The sequence below is a fragment of the Abrus precatorius genome, unplaced genomic scaffold (assembly GCF_003935025.1).
Source record: "Abrus precatorius isolate BTA unplaced genomic scaffold, Abrus_2018 Scaffold8, whole genome shotgun sequence".
In the NCBI taxonomy this organism is placed as follows: Eukaryota; Viridiplantae; Streptophyta; class Magnoliopsida; order Fabales; family Fabaceae; genus Abrus; species Abrus precatorius.
This window is the reverse complement of record NW_020874428.1, coordinates 30,020,791-30,043,852: the sequence shown is the minus strand read 5'-3', so window position 1 is coordinate 30,043,852 and position 23,062 is coordinate 30,020,791. Positions and strand designations below refer to the sequence as shown.

Here is a 23,062-nt window from a genome sequence, read left to right as displayed (position 1 = left end):
TGAAGTTTGGAAAGAATGCAGCTCTAATCATAGAACACCGACTTAGTACTGTAAATAATGTGTGTCTTTTAAATGTTGATTATAATTAAAATGTGTAAAGGATCTGCTTTTGTCTCTTATGATGGGGTCCCACAAAAGGGACACTGACTTGTGATAGGGTCTATGGCCCCATGCTTTCTCATCGACCAATTTCCGAGACACCTGACCCCACAAATGGTCACACATTTTTTTTATTAACCGTTTTATATATTCCGTGTTTAAACAATATATAATATAAATTCATTAAATAATATTTTTTTTATTAAACATATAATATTTAATACTATTATAACACTTAACTTTTGAGTTATGAATAATTCATTCTCAGATAATTGGGGTGGTGAAAATTCAAATCCATGTAAAGAGAGACCTTTAAAAGTCTCAGATTCAGTTATTGTGTTACTGATAAAAAACTCTACTGGATCGTTTGCTAAATCAAACATCAAAGCAAAGCAGTGTTATAAAACTTAGATATTAATTAAACTAATTAAATTGATATATAATAAATATTAAACGTTATACACATCGGTGATAGATTTTTGCATGCTGACAGGGGATATGATTAAAAGTTATTGTATTCAAACATGGTATATGACTTACAAAAAAGAAATAAAAATGGGAGAGATGTTAGATTTGATTGATAAGATTACATGGAAGAAGATTTTTCAATGATTGTATCCAAGTTTGGAAGGGAAATGTAGGGAGAATGCATTGATTGGCTTACTCGGCTGAACGGTAACTTGGAACGAAGCACTTTACTGTGGCGTAAGCCGTATCCAACCAAATCCTTAGTGTGCGGAGTGAAACAATGACCTGACACTGATACTGACAAGCGCTAACGTGCGCATCCTCTCTGTCTCTTTTCCCTATGTTCTGTCTCTCTGCATTACTCTTCACTCTCAACAACAAACTTGCATTTTCTTTCTTCTTTCATGTTCTTGTTCAGCTTGAAATTTAACCTTTCATCCCAACCCCAACCAACTCCCATTTTCCTTCTCCTTTTAGTAATCAGGGGTGTCTCTGTCTTTTCCTGTGACTCAGAGCTTTCTGCACTGTGAGCTTTCTACAGTGTGCGCTTTTCTTGTCCTTTTTCTTTTCTCCTCACTCTCGTCTCATGTTCCCAATCTGACTCCTACCCTTTTTTCTCGGCACAGAAAAGAAACCATTTTGCTACCATTTTCAGGATGATGTCATAATGTGCCTTCCCTTTCTGTGGTATTACTATTAGGGTTAGTCCCTTCCTTCTTCTCCACATTCACCTTCCAAGATGTTTAGCTTCTCTCGTCGCCGTATGAAACTTGGCAGGTAAATAAAACGAACCTTTCTTTTTTACTCTTCATTATTTGATTACATACATGCATGAATTGCAAGTTGGGGTGGAAGAAAGTGTGATGACATGTTTTTTCATTGGTATGTTAGATTGAAGGTTCAGATTTCTGAGGCCAATCAGGGAACTAGAACTCCTGTGAGACACCCCAAACGAAACGGAAACTCCAATGTAAGCTTTTTCAACTTCATTCTCTCTGGAATTGGAGAGTGCCATGAACTCTAAGTTGTGTGAGCTTGTTTCAGGGAGGAGAAGGAGATGCAGGGTCAAGTGGCCATTCTGATGAAATTGATTGCCAGCCTTCAACTGAGATAAGTGCTTGTGCCTCAGGCAGCTCAGAGAATTGGATGGTGTTGTCTATTGCAGGGGACAAGCCTACTCCTAGATCCAATGTCTGTAAACTCTGTAATGTTATGATTCTTCTGTTTGTTTTAGTTTTTGTTTGTGTGTCATTTTCTGGTACTGTAAATGTTGTTGGGTCACTGCTCATGTATAATGTTGGTTATGGTACCAGACTGAACTGTTGTTATTATTGTGCATTGTGAATAGCATGCAGCAGCTGTCATTGGGAATAAGATGATAGTGGTAGGAGGCGAGTCTGGGACTGGATTGTTGGATGATGTTCAGGTATGAGCGGGGGATTGTGCTGAGAATTTGAGCATCAACATTAACTACTAGTTAGTTGCTTGCTGGTTCATCTCAATAACTGAGTGCTATTCATTTCTGTTGTCAGGTGCTAAATTTTGACAGGTTTTCGTGGACTACAGCATCGTCAAAGCTTTACCTGTCGCCGAGCAGTTTGCCGCTGAAGATTCCAGCATGCAAGGGTCATAGTTTGGTAAATATATCCTGATTATTAGCAACATATTCTCATTCTCAGTACACTGGCATTTTGATAAAGTTCTATTTTAGTGTTCTTGAGAATGCTCTCCTCTTCTATTTTCATTATCACATTTGGCATTGCTTCATTGTGCAGAACATGGAATAACGTGTCTCTAAATGTGTCATGAAATTGAATTTCTCTAAAAAGTAGAAAAAGCAAACCGCAGGTCTCTGTGGCAAGCCCTTGCATGCCCAAGCACACTGTTCATCAGTAAATTATGGCTGCCATGAATGTTTTGCTTAATGATATGATCAATTAGATCTAATTGCATGACCACCTTCGATCGAGTGAGGCTAGGAGAGGAACTAGAAATATAAGTTTGGAATTGTCAAGACCAAATTAATTAAATATGATATGAAAAAGATGGGGCCTTGAACTTTGGAGATTAAGATCATAAAAAGAGATATAAGAGAAAAAAAGAGAGGATAAAACACTATTTTCCTATATTAAGAAAAGGAAAATCATACTTCAAAGTAGTAAATAGAAACTTGACAGCGAGGAACATGAAAGGTACCTGTACCTGGGATACTTACTTGACTACTGCAATTACTCCTATACTTGAGCTTTGCATCCATCCAATGTATAAATAAAGTGTTTTTGCCTTGAACAGCCTTTTCTTTTAAATTTTTTATTAATGATGATGTGTGCCCGGTCTCAATTCTCTTTCACTTGGCAATGAATTGACAAGGTTTCCTGGGGTAAGAAGGCACTCCTCATTGGAGGGAAAACGGACCCAGGAAGTGACAAAATATCAGGTTCAATTTCATGTTCTCTTCATTTAATAATTCTGTTTAGTTTAACTTTGTCAGATTATTCTGAGTATATTTTTGGTGTTTGTATAGTATGGGCATTTGATACAGAGACAGAGTGCTGGTCACTCATGGAGGCAAAGGGAGACATACCGGTAGGAAATCGATTTCACTTCATAACTATGCAAATGCTGCAGTGATAGAAATTGTTGTTGTGCATTGTCTTTATTGATGTATGGAACCGAATGGTAGGAATTGTAATACTGTATTACATATTCTGCTCCATCATATTAGTAAATTGTGGTAATCATTATTGACTAATTAAATGTCAAAAAATTAAACTAGGTTATTAATTATGATTGAGAACTGCCCAGTGGATGGACAACTTTATATCTTATTCAAATTGATATTTTTCTCACGTGACAAGCTCACAAGCATTAATGCTCATATTATATTGAAGTTCTGCTAGCTACATTATCAGGAGGTCAAGAGCATAAACAATTGCTGAGAAATGATATAGAAATGAAAATCTGTAATTACACATTTAGCAGAACTATAGCATATCCTTTATTTTATTTAATCGAACTCTCTATGATGTGGACTCTGCCGGCTTGAGTCTTATATCATTAACCTACATGCAGTACTAACCAAAGTGTTTGTTCTTTGCAGGTTGCTCGCAGTGGTCACAGTGTTGTTAGAGCAAGCTCTGTTTTAATATTGTTTGGTGGTGAGGATGCAAAAAGGAGGAAATTGAATGATCTACACATGTTTGATCTCAAGTCTTTGACATGGCTTCCACTTCACTACACGTAAGTGATAAACAGAAAAGGAAACTTGTAAAGAAAAGGTTGGACTTAATGTGATTATCTAGTCATAATCACCTAATATAATAATGTAATGTTGCTTTTGAAATTATCTTACTTTCAGGGGAACAGCACCTACTCCAAGATTCAACCATGTAGCTGCTCTTTATGATGATAAAGTTCTTTATATATTTGGAGGATCATCAAAATCCAGGTCCTTAAATGATTTGTATTCACTTGACTTCGAAACGGTGAGTGGGCTCTGTAGGTCTCAAATATGTCTATAGTCTATCTTGATTTCTCCAGTGAAGATTAAATCTTCATCCACCTTATATTCTGATAAAAAAAATATGTTTCTTCAGATGGCATGGTCAAGAGTAAAGATACGAGGTTTTCATCCATCACCTAGAGCTGGCTGTTGTGGTGTCCTATGTGGTACTAAATGGTATATTACTGGGGGTGGAAGCAGGAAAAAACGTATGTTTTATAATGGAAGAAGCATTTGTTCATAGTATTAAACCTACTATTCTTTTCTTTGTTTTGAACTTCTGCTCTGCTATGATTTAACTTTGGAGTAATCATACTTATATATTACTCTTGCCTTTCCTTTGTAGTGTTATGCTGTTCATTGTATATACTTTGTTAGCATGTCTCATGTTTTCAGGTTTATTGGGCTATTTTAATTTGGGGCTTTGAGACTGAAGAAACAATACTTTTATTGGGAAAAATATGACAGGGTAGTGAATTCTGAATATAAGGAAAGAAGGGAAAATATATTATACATTAATAAACTTGACGCAATGATTTGGCTCCTTACTCAATGATCTAGCAGAAGTTATGTGCGTTATGTTAGCAGGGGAGCAAATAATGTTAAAGTTGTTTTAATCGTAGAGTATTGATGCTTTTTTATGCATTAAGTAATGGTCTTTACATTATTTCACACTTCCTCTTTAAACTTGATTATTTAATTTGTTTTCAAATATTCTTTTTTTCCTTGGCTTTCCAGGACATGGAGAGACTCTGATTTTTGATATTGTTAAAAATGAATGGTCTATGGCAATTGCTTCACCTCCATCTTCTATCACTACCAACAAGGTATGCTTATCATTCATCTGCTATCACCTACTGGCCTAATTTTTTGCAACTTTTGTTTCTTTTATGATTTAATTAAAATTTTATTAAATAAATAATAACTAATAATTAAACAATTATAATTTGATGATTCTATTTCATTGGCGAAAGGCCTTTGGAACTTCAAATATAACTTTTGGTTAAGTTGTTTCTTCATTGTGATATAGTAGTGTTGAATTTTCTTCATAGGTTCAGCTTTACCTTTTTCACTAAAATTTTGGTGTTAAGGGATGGAACTGAATTTATGAGACCACTATGTTGCATAATGGTTGAATGTGAGACTTCATTCGAAATGTTTAATCATGATGAAATCCCTGGCTGTGATTATTTTCCCTCAGTTATTAATATGATATTTTCATTGACAATTTCAACCTATGAGATTTTAAATTGAATCAATTCATTATTAAGCAGCTCCTTGCTAATAGCATTGTTACTTCTAGATCCCTTATATTTGGTATGCATGTTTTCTTTATGAATTAAATCCGTGTAAGATGTGTTACATTACCAGGGCTTCAGCATGGTACTCGTGCAGCACAAGGAAAAGGACTTTCTTGTTGCATTTGGGGGATCCAAAAAAGAGCCATCAAATCAGGTTTAACAACAAATATGAAGTTAATATTTGATTTCTTTAACAAAAAATAAGAAGTTAATATTTGATAAACTTTTTTCATCTTGACCTAACAGGTAGAAGTGTTGATCATGGAAAAGAATGAATCAACACTGGGAAGACGATCAACTCCCAGTAAATGTTCAGCATCTATACTACTTGAGAAACATTCATCATCCACTAGATTGGCCTCCCAACTAAATGATTGTTCCCAACGTTTAGTTGAATCAGTTGCTAGACAAAATCTAGCTTCTGCAATTGAGCATGGTTCTGGAAGGAAATCTCTGTCAGAATCTCTAGTTGCTGATCCCAATTTTCCCCCCACCAACACCTCCCTTCGTAAGCAATTTGATCATGATGAAGAATACCATACAGATGTCAAGATGGACAAGAATTCCGATGGAAGTTCTTTCCCGAGGGTAAAACACATATGTATATATATCTTTTTATTAATAACCCTTGTTCTAATATAAAAACACTTGTTGGACACCTCAAAGGGTTGGATACTTTTCAAATGTGTTTTTAAAAGCATGATGGACCTACCTTAGGCGTTCACCTGATGCATATCTTAAGAGTTGTTGGCATCCTGTTTCAACAATCATAAATATAAAAATAAACATAAATGAGGATTTGTTTATGGTATGTATATGTCATAAAGATTGTGGGGATTTTATTAATCTTCCATTATCAACATGATGTTTTGATTTGCAAACTTTTCAGGCCGCAGATCACAGAACAAATGAAAATGACCACGGTAAACAAATGAACATTAGTGGAGCCAAGATCAATATGGAGGAACACCAGCAAAACCTAGTATTTGAAAATGACATGTCAGAAAGTGATAACGTGTCATTTCCTGAAAATAAATCAGGATCACTGTCTACTTCAAATGTCTATCACTACTATGAAAGTAAAGTGGCTTCCCTAATAAGGAAAAATGGAATTCTGGAGGGACAATTGGCGGCTTCCCTGGCGAGCAAAGAAGCTACAGAGAAAAGCTTGGCATCTGTTCTTAAAAGTAGGCAGGAAATGGAGAGAAAATTAGCGGATGCACTGAAGGAGATGGAATTAATGAGAGAGAAGCTGGCCGGTCTAGAGTTGGCCCAGGAAGAGGCCAACAACCTATCAAACATCGTCCACTCTGACAATGTAAGACTCGAGCATGATGTGGCCTTCCTGAAGGCTGTTTTAGATGATACACAGAAGGTACATACATGACACTTAATTTGATAGAAACACTAGGATACTTGTACATATGTTTATTATTGGCGGATTAAATTTTGTTGTAGGAATTGCACTCAACAAGAGGAGTTATTGCAGGAGAAAGAGCTAGGGCTTTCCAACTACAGGTATATCTTTTATTACTTGGTAATCTTTGGCTTTAGCTGATCTCTTGGTGATTTTATATGTCAAACCTCAAATTGAGGATTCTGATATGCTGATTGTGTTCAGTTTCTTGATGCTATTTAATGTTTCCACTTATCTGTGTTGCTTTACAATGTTTTGACCAAACTTCCTTGGACTCGTAATATCTTTGTTGGGTATTGTGCAGTACGAGGTTTTTCATCTCAAACAGAGATTGCAATCAATGGAAAGTCGAGCATCAACTACACCCAGGAAACCGTTTCATGTGCAGTGAGGTGGATGGTCGAAGTAACTCACCACTTAAAGACTTGAAATAAAAAAGGAAAATAAAATGGATTTGTACATATATTTGAATCACTGAATCACCATACAAGTACTGCTGCTTCTTTTTTTGCCATTTTGTCATTATTGGAAGCACTTTTTGAGTGTGTGTCTGGAATGTGTATTCTTAATAATTCGGTGCGTGAGGTCGAGCTCAAATTTCGTATAAATCTCGTATGTTTAGCAAAGTATAATCCTGATTTTGTCTGCTCATGAAAGATAATCTTTTTATAAACTGTCAAATTCAAGAAAATGGATAGGAATTAATAAATGTCGGTGAGAAACTAGGAGAACCTTGTAGAGAAATGAAATTGCTCGCATTATTAATATCTGAGACAAGATTAAGAGGGAGAAGAATATCTGTGGTTTTCTATTGATTACATAACTGCGAAAGCTTTTTAAGGAAAAATGTGTCAAATTTACAAGAAAAGAAGATAAAGGTTTTAGAGTAATAAAATATTGAATAACTACAATAATGATTACTTAATAAGAGATGAAGAATACATGATATGATAGAAGGGAGGAGGTAAAGGAGCCATAGATAAGCAAAAATAGTCACGGTGAAGATAATGTTCACTTGTGTGTTGAAATGGCAACTTAAGACACACTTCAAAAATTATATATTATAAATATAATTAGAGTTTCCTAATAGCCATTAGACTTCAATCTTTAAATTAGATATAGACTTGTATGTGCCTTTTAATTTTTAAGTAAAATTAATAATAATATATAATATCATTTTTAGATATTTAAAATCAGTTTTAAAGGTTAACATTAATAAAATTGAAAAAATTATGACACATGTAAATTTGGTTTTGTGATATTAAGAATATTATTTGAATTGTTAGCTGTAATAATTTCAATTAAATTTTTTACTTTCAACTCTCTTGCCGGATAAACTTGCATATGACAAACTTCTTTTATTTTTGGGCCGTCCTATGACAATCTTTTTCTGTTAAAAGTGCATGCAAGATTATGTTGATAGCATTATTCGCTCAATAATTAATTAAGCTCATGTAAAACACTTTTCGTTTAAGCCTATATTTTAAGTCCTTCGCCTAAAATTTATCATAACTACATGAACAACAAATTGTCAAGGTTTCCAACAATCAGTTACACTATAAATCAATAGATTAAAATTGACCTTCTATTTAGACGAAGAAAGTAACTGATTACAACATAGACGTAGTTAATTGGTATGAGCTGGATGAGGTGCAGTGAAACAGAGAGATAGAGACATAATATAAAGAGAAGAGACAGAGAGAGGATGCGCACGTTAGCGGTAAGCACAGTGTGAGGTCATTGTTTGGCCCCGCATAACAAGGAGAGGTTATTGCTGTTTGGAAGTTTGTGGTGAATGGCCTCAAATATTGCTGATCCTTGGAATAATACTCTTCATGGATATAAACTATATCACTTTAAACTTACTTTTAAATCAAATAAATTTTATTCAAACTTACGTTTAGAAATACTCATCTAAATACATAATGTGTTTGCTTCTCCGTTTATATGCATGTTGATACGTGCAAAGAGAAAAGCATGTCCCTTGCTTCTGGAAAAATGTGCGTTTAAAGTTGTTCCAGAAAAATAAAGATGCATTTAGTGTGTGTTTGAACGAGGCTGGTAAATTTAGTGATTTTGTAAGATCCATGCCATGACGTGTCGTCACCAGTAAGGTTGAAGCTAACACAAAAAGGGTTTGGCAATAGCAAAATTCAATCAAGCAAAGTTTTAGGTAATAATATTGATAGGTCATAATTTATTAAGTTTCTTTTTAACCAGTTGCACGTAAGTATATTATTATTATTATTATTATTATTTGACTAATAAGTATGTAGATGTCATAAATGTATCACTATCACGCATATGGATTTAGTGCTGTGAGACCAGATGTTTTGGCAACTGTATTTTATACAGAATAATAAGGAGATAAGAAAGGAGATGAGGCGAAAACTTCTCACTTTAATTAATTTGAAACTGGTTGTCTACGTAATAACATATGCTCTGCACATGTCCCTACAAATTTCAATTAGTATCAGTATACAAATTTAAAAAAACATATAAAACACAAAAAAGTATTTGAAGTATTTAAATAATATTTTATATAGATAGATATATTACTGACACCATTATTTAAATAATATTTTATTTAGAAGTGTTTGGACTTCTTAAAATGCATGCAGTAGGCATTATCATGAATATGATGTATTATTTATCGAGTGTGGATTATATTTGTATGTCTTGAACTAAAAGGTCTTGGAGGTTAAGGGACATATAAAGCACACATTTTTTAAGTTCAAAAACAATGGTCATGAGAATTATATTTGCTTATCCTTTAAGGGTATATAACTTACTGCTGATAATCAAGTAGCAGAAAACAAGCACTTTTAACTGCAGGGGAGAGGGAAACTCTAAAATTGAAATTTCATGCCTGTTTTAATAATGTGTTTTTTTTTTTTGGTTACAGAACACAAAATTTTATAAAATATTAATTTCAATACAAACACAGTTCATTATTTGGAAAAAAGCCAATTGGGATGACTAGGTGAAAAGGCATGAACAAAATAAGGTTTATAACTTGATCAACCCAATTTCATTATTATCTTTTCCATAGAAATAATATATATTCACTAGATAACAATTTTTTCATATTGATTGTTTTCTAACATAATTCGGGGAAACAAACAGTGTTGGAGGTGCTCCAACAGTCTCCATCATGTTCATTCTCAAACTACATTTTTTATCTACGAGGCCAGCTTTCTCCTATTAGTCTATTTAAACTCCATGATATGCTCCACTTGTTTTCTTTCCCCCTTTTGTCTTTAAGTTATGGATCTAAATATTTTATGATGTGATCAAAGGGAATCACATTACTCATATGTCGAATTCACTTGTAGCATTGTGCATTTGTCCCCTATCTACTAAGTGCTAGAACAAGACACCGCTTGTAGCCGAATCCCATGCGCTAATATTTTTGTCTTATAAATATTCCACTTTTAGCAACTAGGATTTTGTTCTGTGTTGTTTTTTAATTATATCTTAAAGCAATTAATTGTAATTCCAGTATAGTATTATTCTTTAATTAACAATTTTGCAAGCACCCTGATTCAGAGACGTGACTCCGGCTTATATTTATTTGATTTCTTTCTTTAACCTGAAAAGGAAAAAATGGGGTTGAAGGAAGGACTAGAATCCAATTTTTAACTAGTACGATCGTTGCATAGCATATCTTACAAAAAGTAGCAACACCATTAACATATTATCCTATGTATTTGAGTTATAATATTATTTATATATACACTTTTTATAACATCATATTTGCTCTTTATTTCTTTCTTTATATCAACCATCTTATCTCATATTTTTTCTTCTCTTTTTATTGTATAATTAATTTTGGATAGAATACATGTACAAATACATTATGAGAATGAAATTCTCGAAAGTATCATTTCACGAATGCGTACCCAGAATTGATGGCTAGGTAACCTGTGATAGTTTTCAGAATGCTCTTCTGTTGTTTTCAGTTCCTTTCTTTCTTTTTCCTTTTGCTCTTAAGGCTGCGGGTTAGAGTCTACTTTCAATTGAAATTAGTATTATGAATATGCTGACAAATCATTACTATTAACCCGATGCTTATCAAATCTGTAAAACTTTATGTAGTCTGCAACTGCATCTAATTATTATAATTAACAAAAAGGTATATAACATTACATTTAACCCCCCAAAACAAGGCTAATACTACACCTCGATCAGTTAAGTTAGCCTTATTATTACATAGCTAGTGCCATAACTCTCTATATATACTAATAACATGGATATATATTTTCCTGATTATATATATCCTGCCCCTATATGTATATATATATATATATAACCAAAACATGTTTATTAGAGACTGAGAAGGGTCAAGAATTATATATTCTTGATTAATCAAACCCAAAGAGCTCCTGCTTTCTTAAGCATTGGAATCAAGGAGCGATTAAGGTGAAGACTCATCACTTCATTGGCTCCACCCACAAGCTCACCACCAATGAACACTGCAGGCACAGAAGGACTACAACCAAGCCTTGAAAGAGCTTGCTCAATGTCTCTGCCTCTTGGTATCTCATCAAGTTCATGAACAGCTGGATTCACCCCAAAGTCACAGAAGAGGGTCTTGATGGTGTGACTCATGCAGCATGAGCTCTTGCTGAAAATCACCACTGGCCTCTCTGATACCATCTTTGTCACCCTATCCATTGTGCTGTTGTCAAAAAAGCCAACCCCACAAATACTTTTATTGTTTTTCTTTTGGTCAGCAAATACCTTTAGTTAAAGGATGCAACAATGCCAAACGGGTTGAATGCAGATTTGGAAGCTGAAAATGGAAAAGCTAGTTTGCAAATGAGAGTAAGGAAATGTAGGAAAGTGAGGAATTAATGTTGTATTGAGATTTTGGTGTGAGGTGTGCTTGAGGTTGGGGTAAATATGGCATGCTTATATAGGGGTTTGAGGGAGGTACGGTTTGCTGTGGTGGATTGGCATCGCTAAGCAAAGAAAAAGATAGGGTGGCTAAGGAGAAAAGTGGAGAATCATCGATGAGATATTTGGGTCGGTTTCGAAATTTTATTTGATCATTTGTTGAAAGTGATTGATCCAAACCTTCCTTTTACTACAAACGAATCTCTCTATCCATGCATGCATACGGAAAACAATTAGACGAGTCCTTGGTACGGCTTCAAAATAACTTTTTATGCATATATCCCTTCATAATAGTTACTTTTGTTTCATGCACTGTGATTTGATTCTGGGGACGAAATCAACAGTTTTCGTGTTTTGTTTGTGCACGATTAATATTGCATATATACGACTCCCAGTTTGGGAGAATCGAAAACTACTGCTATTGTGGAATAGGAAGGAAAGCCTTGGAGCCATTAGATAAATTAATTAAGTTGTTTTATTTAATTAATTAATTTCCCAATCATGCTAATAATAATAACAGTAATCAAGGGTCTACATATAGTAGATCTTGCATTTTCCGTGACCAATGACATATAAATATAATTATAACTTTTTTTAATTATTATTTGTGAGTTTCTGCCTTATCTATCCTTGAGGCATCTGCTGCGTTGGAAAAAAAAGTTGAATTTATCCAATTGGGACCTCTTTTTTGCTATTAAGATTCGCATCCAATTCTAGAAAGGGAAATATGATTGAAGCTGTACATCAAGAGTTGAAATTAGTGAAAATTAAATATTTGTGGCAGCTAGACAGGTATAATAATAATAATAATGTGACATCTTACGCTGATGTTATATATAATTTTCTTTTAGTGATAACACTTTTTTTTTTTACGATATTCATTTATTTAACAATGTTATTAACTAACTAAATATATCTACATTGTTTTGCTGAAAAAAAATGTTTATACAGTTATTGTCAACGACTGTAATCTTTGAGAAGTAAATAGAGCAAAATAATGTTAATTATTTTTATCGAATTGAATATTTTTAAAGCTAGACTATAGGGTCAGGCTTTGACAATTCAAGGATTGAGCGTCTGGATCATAATAATTAATAGGTTGTTTATCTTAGCTTCAAATTTGCTTTAAAATGAGGACGAGTTAAAATTGATTCTTAATTGAATAGAATTAATTAATTTTAAGTGTAAGATCTACAATTTAAAATTAGTTCTCTAAACTCACTTATAAAATACAATTCTTTAATCGTTTGTATTTTTACATCAAAGTTTCTGTCTTTTTTACGTGAAAGATACAAGTCCTTTCTTCGTCTTTCTAGCACCTTCCGTTCCATGTCATGAAAGCTAAAATATGAGGGTTTAATTTTGATGTGTACAGTCTTTGAAAATAACGTTATTTCTTGTTTTTTAAATTATTCTCAATTAAATAAGTACATTAAAAAAAGGAGACGATTAAATTTTTTTAAGGAAAAAACACAGAAAAATATTTTTTTAAATATTATTTAAAACGGTCTTAAAAACTTGTATTAAGTTATCAATTTAATGTGCCATTCTTGCTAATAACTAGTTTAGTAGTTGATATACAATACACTGATATTTTATTTTAAAATAAATATACATATAATTTAATAATTAAAGAATAAAATTTTATATTTTATAAATAACTATGTTTATATAATAAAATTAATTTAAAAAATATTTTAATTTAATTCTATAATTATAAAGAGTTACATAAAAATAATAAATATTTAATACAATTAATTGATTTTAAAATATAAACTATTTTAAAATATTATTTTTATTATATAGTGTTAAAAATTAATTAAATATCAATAATTAATATATATTAATAATAATAAATTTAAGATATAAGACTTTTAAAAGTAAAGTCTAAATTTAAAAAAATAAAAAATTAAGATAATTTTTATAAATATAAAAATACTTATTTATGAAAAATATAAAAAAATCATGTAAAATAATACGAAAAAATTGAGGGACAATTTTAATCTCTAAAATTTAAAATAGTATAGCAAAGATGTGAGTATAAGTTATTCTTACTTATAAGTTTTAATTTAAAAATATACATGTGACGAAATATAAAAAAAAAAATATTAGTATTTTACAGAGGTTTTTTAAAATTGTTGTCAATTTATTTTTAATACATTGCAACTGTAAGACACAAATCTTCGCATTGATTTAATTTGCAAGTTCCATATTTTGTTCATATACGTGTTACTCTGTATACAATTTAAACAGATTAATAACAGTAATACATATACATAAAAATATAAGTTACTATGAATAAAATAATACAATTAAGAATTTTATATTTTAAATCGTTAATTTGAAAATTTTTCATAATATTGTTATTAAGATTTGTATCAATATAAAAAATTGATATTTCAACCCACTTAAAAGTAGCTAAAATATGTCATTTATGTCTATGAGAGCTACACAACTTAATCACTATTAAACTATGAAATATTAATTTATTTCCATTCTACTAGTTTTTTTTTTAGTTCATCAGAATCACACTAGCTACTACTAGTTAATATTGATTGATCTAATTCTTAATACTCTATTATTTTTTGTCACATACCCCGTAATTAAGGAAATGTGTTCGCATCCTTATGTGGACCAATTAAGCATTATTAATATTTTTGTACAGTGTTTAATTTTTAAATAATATTATTTTAACAATCAATTTGGATGTCTACAGGAGATATATCATTCAATTTGCAGTATACAATTTATCTGTAGCAAAAATCTTCCACATTATTATATCACAACAAATTCAAATTCATCAATAGCGGTTTTAATTTGCAGTTGCATGATTATTTCTTAGAAAAATTGCAAAGAATAGTCACTGTGCATCACAATTCCAATCTGACATGGTTGTAGATTCCAATGAGTTATATTATTCATATGATAATTTTTTTCAATTCTTTTCTATCATGTCAATCACCTTATTCTGCATTTTTTTTGCTGTACAAAAAATTGTAAACTAGTTATGCAAATACATTTTTTTTTTATATTTCAACGTTGGGGCCACTGACGCAGATTTACAACCGGAAGGGAATTACTGCTAAATGAATTATCCAATAAATTTTATTGCAACAACAATAGAACTTTTTTGAACTTGTACGTCGTATGAGGACGAAAAATGTTCTGGGAAATTTCTAGATAATGCATGCATGCAGCATGCTTGGTTGTCACTAAAGGAATCTTAGTGGTGCAAGTGATGTTCACGTCTAAACTACGAGTGTTTCGCTTTTACATATACCCTCATGCGTTTGTCTAGTCTCACATGGCGCCACGTTTTGTTGCGATAGCAACTTGATCCACACCCAAAAAAAGATTGCAAATGCGCACAGCATATCTATGTAGAGGGTTCCTCCCCCACAGATTTAAGGGTACTTGAATTTGTCTCAAAACCCATAAACCGGCTCTACGTAGAAGCCAAGGGCCACTTCTTCTTATCAATTTTGGTTCATGTGATCCTACGTAACGTGCATGCTCATCACGTACTTATAGAGCATATACAACAATATTTTCATGCATGCCTGGGAGCATTTGCAGAACAAAGCTCATAGGCATGTGTTATATCCATGCAAATTTCACCTGGATACTTAAATTAGATGGCTTAAGTCATTATTATCATTATTATTACGACTTCTCAATTATCATAATAAAAAAAGCTCCTTGAGGTTATGTAATCATGCCAGCTTCATACATCCATGCACAAATTAACTAAACATTGTAAATTAGATAAAATAGAGAAAATGGAGACTGCTGCAGCTAGCCTGTCGATAACAACCATCACGATAGCACATCTTGATATGTATCAGCAGTTGTTTTTGTACAGTTTGGTGATTATGGTATATATGGTAAATGTAATGTATGACTATATCATCATGTATAGAGCTAGCATACATACATCATAGATAGAGAAGAGAAAGGGATACTCGCATGTATATGTGAGAAAAGAGAAGAAAGATGGAGGACGAGTAATGTTGACTTTATAAGATGAAAAAAGATTTTAAGAAAAAAAATGCAATGACGGGTCTCGAAAATAGAATTTTAATTTCAGAGTTGAAGTACAAACTGTACAAATTGCTATTTTATTAAGGATGATATAACTGTATGTGATATATATTCGATCTTCTTCTCGACAGAGGAAAAGAAAAGGACCAAATCGAGGAACCATCTTATAAAAAAAAAATCTAAAAGAACCAATTAAGTTATATAATATATGCCCTTTTGCCTTTGCTATTGCCTATTGCTTTTTAAGATACGAGACAAAGAGAATTGAATAGCTTAGCCTCTCGCGAAGTATCCAAAACCCTCCAAAAAGCACAATCGAAAGGGAAAATTCTCTCATTTTGTTTTATTTTTTGCGTGGGGAATAAAATATATCGATGAACATATATACACACACCTCTGTTTAATAATTTACTTTTTTCCATTTATAATATTGATTTATTCCCTAATTATAACAAAAAAAAATATTCCGAGATTTTATTAAGATTGCCTGCCTATGATTCCCACGAGCATCATGATTTGTCTTTGATTGCGGCAGGGCATATATCTTCAGTTGAAAGAACTGGTAACTGATGCCGAATGCCGACCTTAATCCACAAGCATGGTTTTAACACATTCACATAGGTTGTTGAAATATCATCTGCGGATTATTTCATATCATCACTCTCACTTTTATTTTTACGAGAATTATGTATATTTTTCACATGTATATCTTTTATAAGAAGTCATCTATCAAGACATATTTGAACATTTAATGTGTTTATTTAAGATTTTATAAAAAAAACTAAAATCAAAACAAGAAAAATCAAATATCTGAGATATTTGAGTAACTTCTAAAAAAAGTAATTATAATTACGTACCTTTAAAAGAAAAATAGTTTTAATTATAAATAACTGAAAAAAAAAACACTTATGTCTTTCATAAAATCTCTAAAAAATGAATTAAAAATATATCAAACGCTGCTTTATAGTTCTAGTTACTATTTGGCAGATTGTGTGTGTGTGTGTGTGTGTGAGGGAGAGAAAAATATAGTTTTTTTTGTTTGGTCTAATGTGAAATATAGTATAGCTAATAAATCTTCTGGTGCAGAGCAATTATCTCTCTATTACATTATCTAATGGCGTAAAACCTTATGTAAATTTGGCTGCACACAGTTTGGATTCAATATCTTAAAAATTCAACTGGCTAGACATTTTAAGTCCTATTTTATTGATTCATGCCACAAAGAATCTGTTTTTTCAACACCGTACCCCCGTAAAAGTGAAGATAAAACACGGCACGGGATGAGGATTAACGCATGATAAATTACTAATTGTACTTGACAGCAATCTCTGCAGAAAACCTGGTCTATCACTGTACAAAAAATGGTCTAATTATATTAATTGGCTGTCTTATTACAAACTATTTTCTTTTAAAGTTAAAAAAAATAATACTTTTATATCTAACAAAAATATTTTTTTTAATATAAATGTAGTTCATATTAATTTATAAATACAGTTTAATTACATTTAACAATTTAAAATTAGTTCTATCAAAGTATAAACTAAACGAGCGCTATATATAAACATTAATTAACTTTATATGAAGTAAACTGAAAAATAATAACTAAAGGATGAAGGATGGTATATTTATCAATAGAATAACAAATTATTTAGGGATAAATCTTACAAATTCAATGTTGTTAAAACTTGTTGATATATATATATTCCAATAAAAACTAGCAAGTTGTCGTGTGGAGAGTTGACTTTCAGATAAATAAGTTCTCAATATATGCATGAGTGCATCCTAAAATTGATTTGATTACACACTTGGGAAGATTGCAGTTAGGGATAGATAGCACTTTAGTTATTCTATAATTAATTAATGACAAAATTAAGTTGGTCACGCTGACGCTTCAATTGTTTTTAACGCGAATTCCACACAAGATTATGCAGTAGAGAATGACGGAATGACCCAAGCAATGGTTACCATATTCTGATTTTCTGAGTGTAGATTTGCTGATAAGATGGGATTTGATTGCAAACCTCTGACCAGTTGAAATGGTTATATAATATGGCTCGTAATCTTTAAAATGGGATGTGATATGATAGTATTTGATGCATGGTAGCAGCGTACATTCGTCTTATTCTTTTTTTTTTTGGGTGCAATGTCTTATTCCATGTTTTTCTTAATAGAAACGTGCATTCATTTATGCATACGCAATTGACAGTCACTAACTAGTGAGAACTTGTTCTTTGTTACGTGATTTACTTATTATTTTCAAATAACGCTAAAATCAGTAGTTATGTAAATCAGATAATTATCAGATTATTCTAAAACATACCACTAAGAACAAACATTCCATGATCAATTAGAAATGTAGAACGAAAGACTAAACTTTGCAGCAGTTTGTGCTTGGGCGGCAAACGGCAAATTAATCGAAGACAACTGAGAGTCAATTCATTTGTTTCTTCTATTTGGTAGCACTTGTTTTGACATCTTTAATCTTAAGAATTAATTTAAAGAATTTAAAGTTAATTAAATTTATTTTTGTGTTTAATTAAAAAATTTATTAAAGTACATTGAAAATCATTTTGATAAGTTATACTAAAAATTTTATTAACATAAGATAAAAAAATTATAAGATTTCTAAGTTATTTTTATACATTTTTCATAAATTTATACACCCATTATTTTATAATATTTTTAGTTTAAAAATTAATTAAGTTCAAATAATTAAATAGTATGTTCTTAGAAAGTGAGATTTTGAAATATAAAAAAGGAAAAACCCTTAAAATTATAATGCTTAAAGCTTTTTTATTTTTTATTTAAAAAATTTGCTTGTATTTTGTAGAAATTTTGTAGAATTATGTTTGGCTTAACATTTCTTTTAAAAAATGGAAATAAATTGGATCAAATAGCTTACTTTTTATTCATTTATTAAAATTAATGTTATTTAAAACGTTGATAATTAAGAGAAAGATGTTATTGCTTTAAGAGGAAAGGGATTAGTCTTTAATCAATAATATAAAATACCCTTAATAAAAAATAGTTTTTAATATATTTTTATTAGAAACACGAGAATAAATCAGATAAATATGATAAGTAATATAAATAAATTCACATAAAAATCTTCATCTTGCCTAACTGTATTGAATCCCAATGATTTGAATCCATGTGGGGTAAACTTAATTTACTTTTATACTGATTAAAAATATATTATTTTTGTTACTATTTATTTACTAAAAAGAAGAAAATATATTATTGGAAGTTGTTAACATAAGCATACGTAATAAGTTTTTTTTTAAATATTTAATACAATTATATTAAATAAAATATGATCTCAAAATCACAAATTAAGTAACAACAATTTTTCTAATTAATTTGCATACTTGATAATAATTATAAATTATCACATAAGTAAAACTTGTTAATTTTTTAATAATTTATATAAATTTTATCAATGATTTTTTATATAGCATAAACATTTTTATTAAAGATAATTTTATTTTAATCAAATAGAATTATTATAAACGACAAATCTCTCCTCAAGCATTTAATATAATTATATTAATTGATATTTAAATTAAAAAACACACGTTAATTAGAACAACTCTATATTAGTTCATTTAAAATATTTTTATTAACAATGTATCAAAATTAAACTTTTTTTTATTCTTAAATTACTTAAACAATGTTTTTTTAATAGAATTTAATTTTTGTGTACAATCAATATAAAAAAAATTATATATTAATCAATCTTAATAAATAATTCTTATTAATATAATAATTTATGATTGAATAAAAATATATTTACATTAAATTCATATAATAATTACATATATGAGAAAAATATTATAAAAAACAATTTAATATTATTTTAATTTTTATGTAAAAGTAAAAAAATATATTATGTTTCTTCAAGATAATCATATCATAATTAATAAGAGTACATAACCATATGCGTATTTGTTTTTGAAGATTGGCATGTTATGTTATGTTATGGACAATCCCAAAAACGGCATACATTATATTTGATGCCATCAACCAAAATGAATAAGTCAAAACAGCCACGGTGAAACTCATCCAAAACTAAATTAGTATTATATATAAGCTCCTTTTCTAGTTAGTAATATATTAAATAGATACACTTTTTTACAAACTAAGATATATTTTCCCTTAAACTTTAAAAAAAAATGGATTCATCCCCTTTTATAGTCTTTTTAAACAAAAGATTATTTTTTTTAAACTTAAGAATAAGTAAAATATTGAAAAACTTGCTAGCTCTTTTCATAAAAAATTTTAAAATTATTATAGCTTTTTATATATGATTTTCATTAAAAAAAATTTGAAAAAACATAAACAGACTGAACTTAGTCATAAGATTATAGAGAAAATACTTGCGGGTAATTAGTTCAAAACAATATGTTTATTTTTCTATAACAAAATATTAAATTTAATCCTGATGTAAACATTACTTAGTCTAAAATTCTTCACAATCAATTGATAAAAGAAAATCCTAAATTATTGCAGGTCTAGACTATATAAATTAAAATATTCACAATAAACAAATAAAAGTAACCCTAAACTATTAGGAGCTGAAATTAAACTTCATTAATTAAGTATGCAAAGCTGTATCAATGTGAATGTGGAAATAAAGAAGGATCTCATGTTTGGAACTTTAATTTATTTGCATGCAATTCATTGGACTCGTAATAATGATCATCCTCACAGGATGGGATGCAACTAATCGTATACGCCATCAGTCACCTCTATCTCCATGCTCTTCCCACGTTCTGTATTCCCCATTCATAGTTGACATTCCTTTATGCAACCTCAAAGGGCATTTTCGTCCATGAGAATCCCCTCTATTTCTCATCTTTCGGCCGTGTTTAGCTTATCTTCCTAGCCTAAGAGGTTCTCTATCACACAACTAGCTAGCTACATATGCGAGTTAGCAACTAACACGCCACAAAAGTCCCCATCAAATCAATGGTATTTTCGGGCATCAACTCTTTAAGAACCTTTACCTTTTCATCCCCTCTCCTTCTTTAATTCCGATACCAAACAATGCACAACCCTTTTCATCTCCTCATTCCCTCATATATAAATATTCTACCCCTTCAACCCTCAATAACATCACAAACTACACCAACCCACTACATCTATATATGTAGCTATTCATTTTCTATTATTTTTCTCTCACATCTCTTCTTGCACTACAAACTTCACTTCCTATAATTAACCATACACATACATAATCATATATATACACTTACTAGTTACTAGCTTAGTGCCACACAAAAACATAAACAATATATATACATAGATAGATGGATCGTGTAGCGAAATTGGCTTCACAAAAAGCAGTGGTGATCTTCAGCAAGAGTTCATGCGGGATATGTCATGCAGTTAAGCGACTTTTCTATGAGCTTGGGGTAGGGCCTGCAATATATGAAGTTGATGAGGACTCCAGAGGAAAGGAAATAGAATGGTGTCTCATGAGACTTGGTTGCAACCCTTCTGTGCCCGCAGTGTTTATTGGTGGCAAGTTTGTGGGTTCAGCTAACACAGTGATGACCCTTCATCTCAATGGCTCACTCAAGAAAATGCTGAGAGATGCTGGAGCACTCTGGCTTTAGATCAAAAGTTAAGTCATGTCATGTGTACACCTCATTCTGCCACGAGCAATGCAAACAGCAACAGCCAAACGAAGCATTATCAGAACCTCATTTAGTTGTATTATAATATCATATCCTGGCACTTTTTTGGGGCAGGCAAAAGATATTTGCATGCCCTTCCTTTATAATTTTTTCTTTGGACAACCTTGTTTGAGAAAAAGAAAAAAGTGTTAGTGAATTAAAAATGATTTTAAAATAATGTAATAATGTCATTCTCTTTTTTCTTATATATTGCTTTTAGATTAATATATACTTTACCGTCATAAATTTTGGACTTGTGATAAATTAATTTTTTTAGAAGCTTGTGTTTAGTAATATCATTTTTTTTAAATGAATTAAAATACTTTGCAGATACAAACTTTGCTTAAGTTTTTGAAATGATTTATGATAATTTTTGGACAATCTCTTGGAAGTTTGTGTTCTTCCACAGTTGCGAGTTACACGACTTTTTCAGAGGACTGAATCTTAATTTTTGGAGTGACATCCCGATTGTGAAGAAAATTATGGTAAATCTAAATTAGTAGTGCATTGTATTTAACTGTATTATTTGATGGAAAAATAAATTGATGATGCCGCAGAAAACAATTAAGAAATAAAAATAAAGTAGAATTTAATTTAAAGGAATAAATTTGTATATATTAATTTACATTGTTTTTATGCCTATTCTTTCTATAACAAAATGTATCGATTAGTTAATAAACAAATAATATTTTATTGATGATAAAAAGTACTAATACTTTAAAGTTATGTATATGCATTGTTAACTACTAATAAAATTGTCATTAATTATTATTAATATAATGTGAAGACCTTAGCATGCAAATAACAGTCTCCCATGTCAACTAAATTATGAAAGCTTAAGATTCTCGATTATATAGGTGTGCATCTCATGCATTATACATATTCCTTTAACTGTTAATTTATATATTTTTTAAAAAAATATTTTGTGTATATTTTTAAAATTATTTTTACTTTATTAATTTTAAAATATATTTTTGAAATAAATATATACAAAAATGATAAAAAAATTATTTATATAATATCAATTTTTAAATATTTAAATATATCCAAATTAAAGTGAGACAAATGTCAACTTCGTTTTAAAGTTTTCCCATCATGTGGCTTTTATTTCAACTTTATTCTGTATCAATTTATACATTATAATTGGGTGCACAAACTGTACAATACAAAGGATTGCTCCCTAATATTTAAATAAATGTTAACAAGTTTTAGTGGGTATATATAACATGACACAAAAATGGCATGTAATAAATACTGTGCGGACTTTGTCATGTCAAAGGATAATTATATTCCATCAATTATAAAGTGGTGTATTAAATAGATATACCATGTTCATATTTCACGATTATAGAGATATATATCATGTCAAAGGATAATTATATTCCATCAATTATACTGTGGTGTATTAAATAGAAATACCATATACATGTTTATTTAGTTATTTGCATCAATAAAAAAATTAATTATTAATATAGTTATTATGATTCTATATCAATGCTATTTTTTTAAATTTTTTTAGAGTATAAATATTTTTAGAAAATAATCATACTTAAAACAGATAAAATTATTACAGATATTTATTTTTAAATATTAACATAATTATTTATGACTCAAATTAAAATTATAAATTAAAATTAAAATAATTTCAAATTAATAC

The 23,062-nt window shown here is 30.4% G+C and overlaps 3 protein-coding genes across 3 annotated transcripts; 2 read left to right on the top strand and 1 right to left on the bottom strand.

Annotated features, from left to right (window-relative positions):
- Nucleotides 1-709: 709 nt before the first annotated feature.
- LOC113845846 (acyl-CoA-binding domain-containing protein 4-like) lies at nt 710-7,366 on the top strand. The gene is made up of 16 exons (XM_027473493.1): nt 710-1,344; nt 1,459-1,537; nt 1,612-1,758; nt 1,916-1,993; nt 2,100-2,204; nt 2,938-3,004; nt 3,092-3,153; nt 3,668-3,807; nt 3,926-4,052; nt 4,164-4,278; nt 4,808-4,896; nt 5,441-5,524; nt 5,617-5,958; nt 6,260-6,745; nt 6,829-6,888; nt 7,092-7,366. Exons 1-16 carry the CDS (start codon nt 1,307-1,309, stop codon nt 7,176-7,178), a joined length of 2,106 nt encoding a protein of 701 aa, XP_027329294.1. The 5' UTR covers nt 710-1,306; the 3' UTR covers nt 7,179-7,366.
- Nucleotides 7,367-11,092: 3,726 nt separating this feature from the next.
- LOC113845848 (monothiol glutaredoxin-S2) lies at nt 11,093-11,659 on the bottom strand. Its single transcript, XM_027473494.1, has one exon. The coding sequence runs from the start codon at nt 11,462-11,464 to the stop codon at nt 11,156-11,158; it is 309 nt and encodes a 102-aa protein (XP_027329295.1). The 5' UTR covers nt 11,465-11,659; the 3' UTR covers nt 11,093-11,155.
- A 9,324-nt stretch (nt 11,660-20,983) lies between these two features.
- LOC113847781 (monothiol glutaredoxin-S10-like) lies at nt 20,984-21,458 on the top strand. The gene has a single exon (XM_027477053.1). It carries the CDS (start codon nt 21,037-21,039, stop codon nt 21,343-21,345), a length of 309 nt encoding a protein of 102 aa, XP_027332854.1. The 5' UTR covers nt 20,984-21,036; the 3' UTR covers nt 21,346-21,458.
- The last annotated feature ends 1,604 nt before the right edge of the window (nt 21,459-23,062 follow it).

Bases quoted from the DNA above. Each gene is read 5' to 3' on its own strand.
- LOC113845846 (XM_027473493.1), top strand. From the start codon at position 1,307: ATGTTTAGCTTCTCTCGTCGCCGTATGAAACTTGGCAG. The intron at 1,345-1,458 runs GTAAATAAAACG...TTGGTATGTTAG, and splicing joins CGCCGTATGAAACTTGGCAG to ATTGAAGGTTCAGATTTCTG. The intron at 6,889-7,091 runs GTATATCTTTTA...GGTATTGTGCAG, and splicing joins CTAGGGCTTTCCAACTACAG to TACGAGGTTTTTCATCTCAA.
- LOC113845848 (XM_027473494.1), bottom strand. From the start codon at position 11,464: ATGGATAGGGTGACAAAGATGGTATCAGAGAGGCCAGTGGTGATTTTC.
- LOC113847781 (XM_027477053.1), top strand. From the start codon at position 21,037: ATGGATCGTGTAGCGAAATTGGCTTCACAAAAAGCAGTGGTGATCTTC.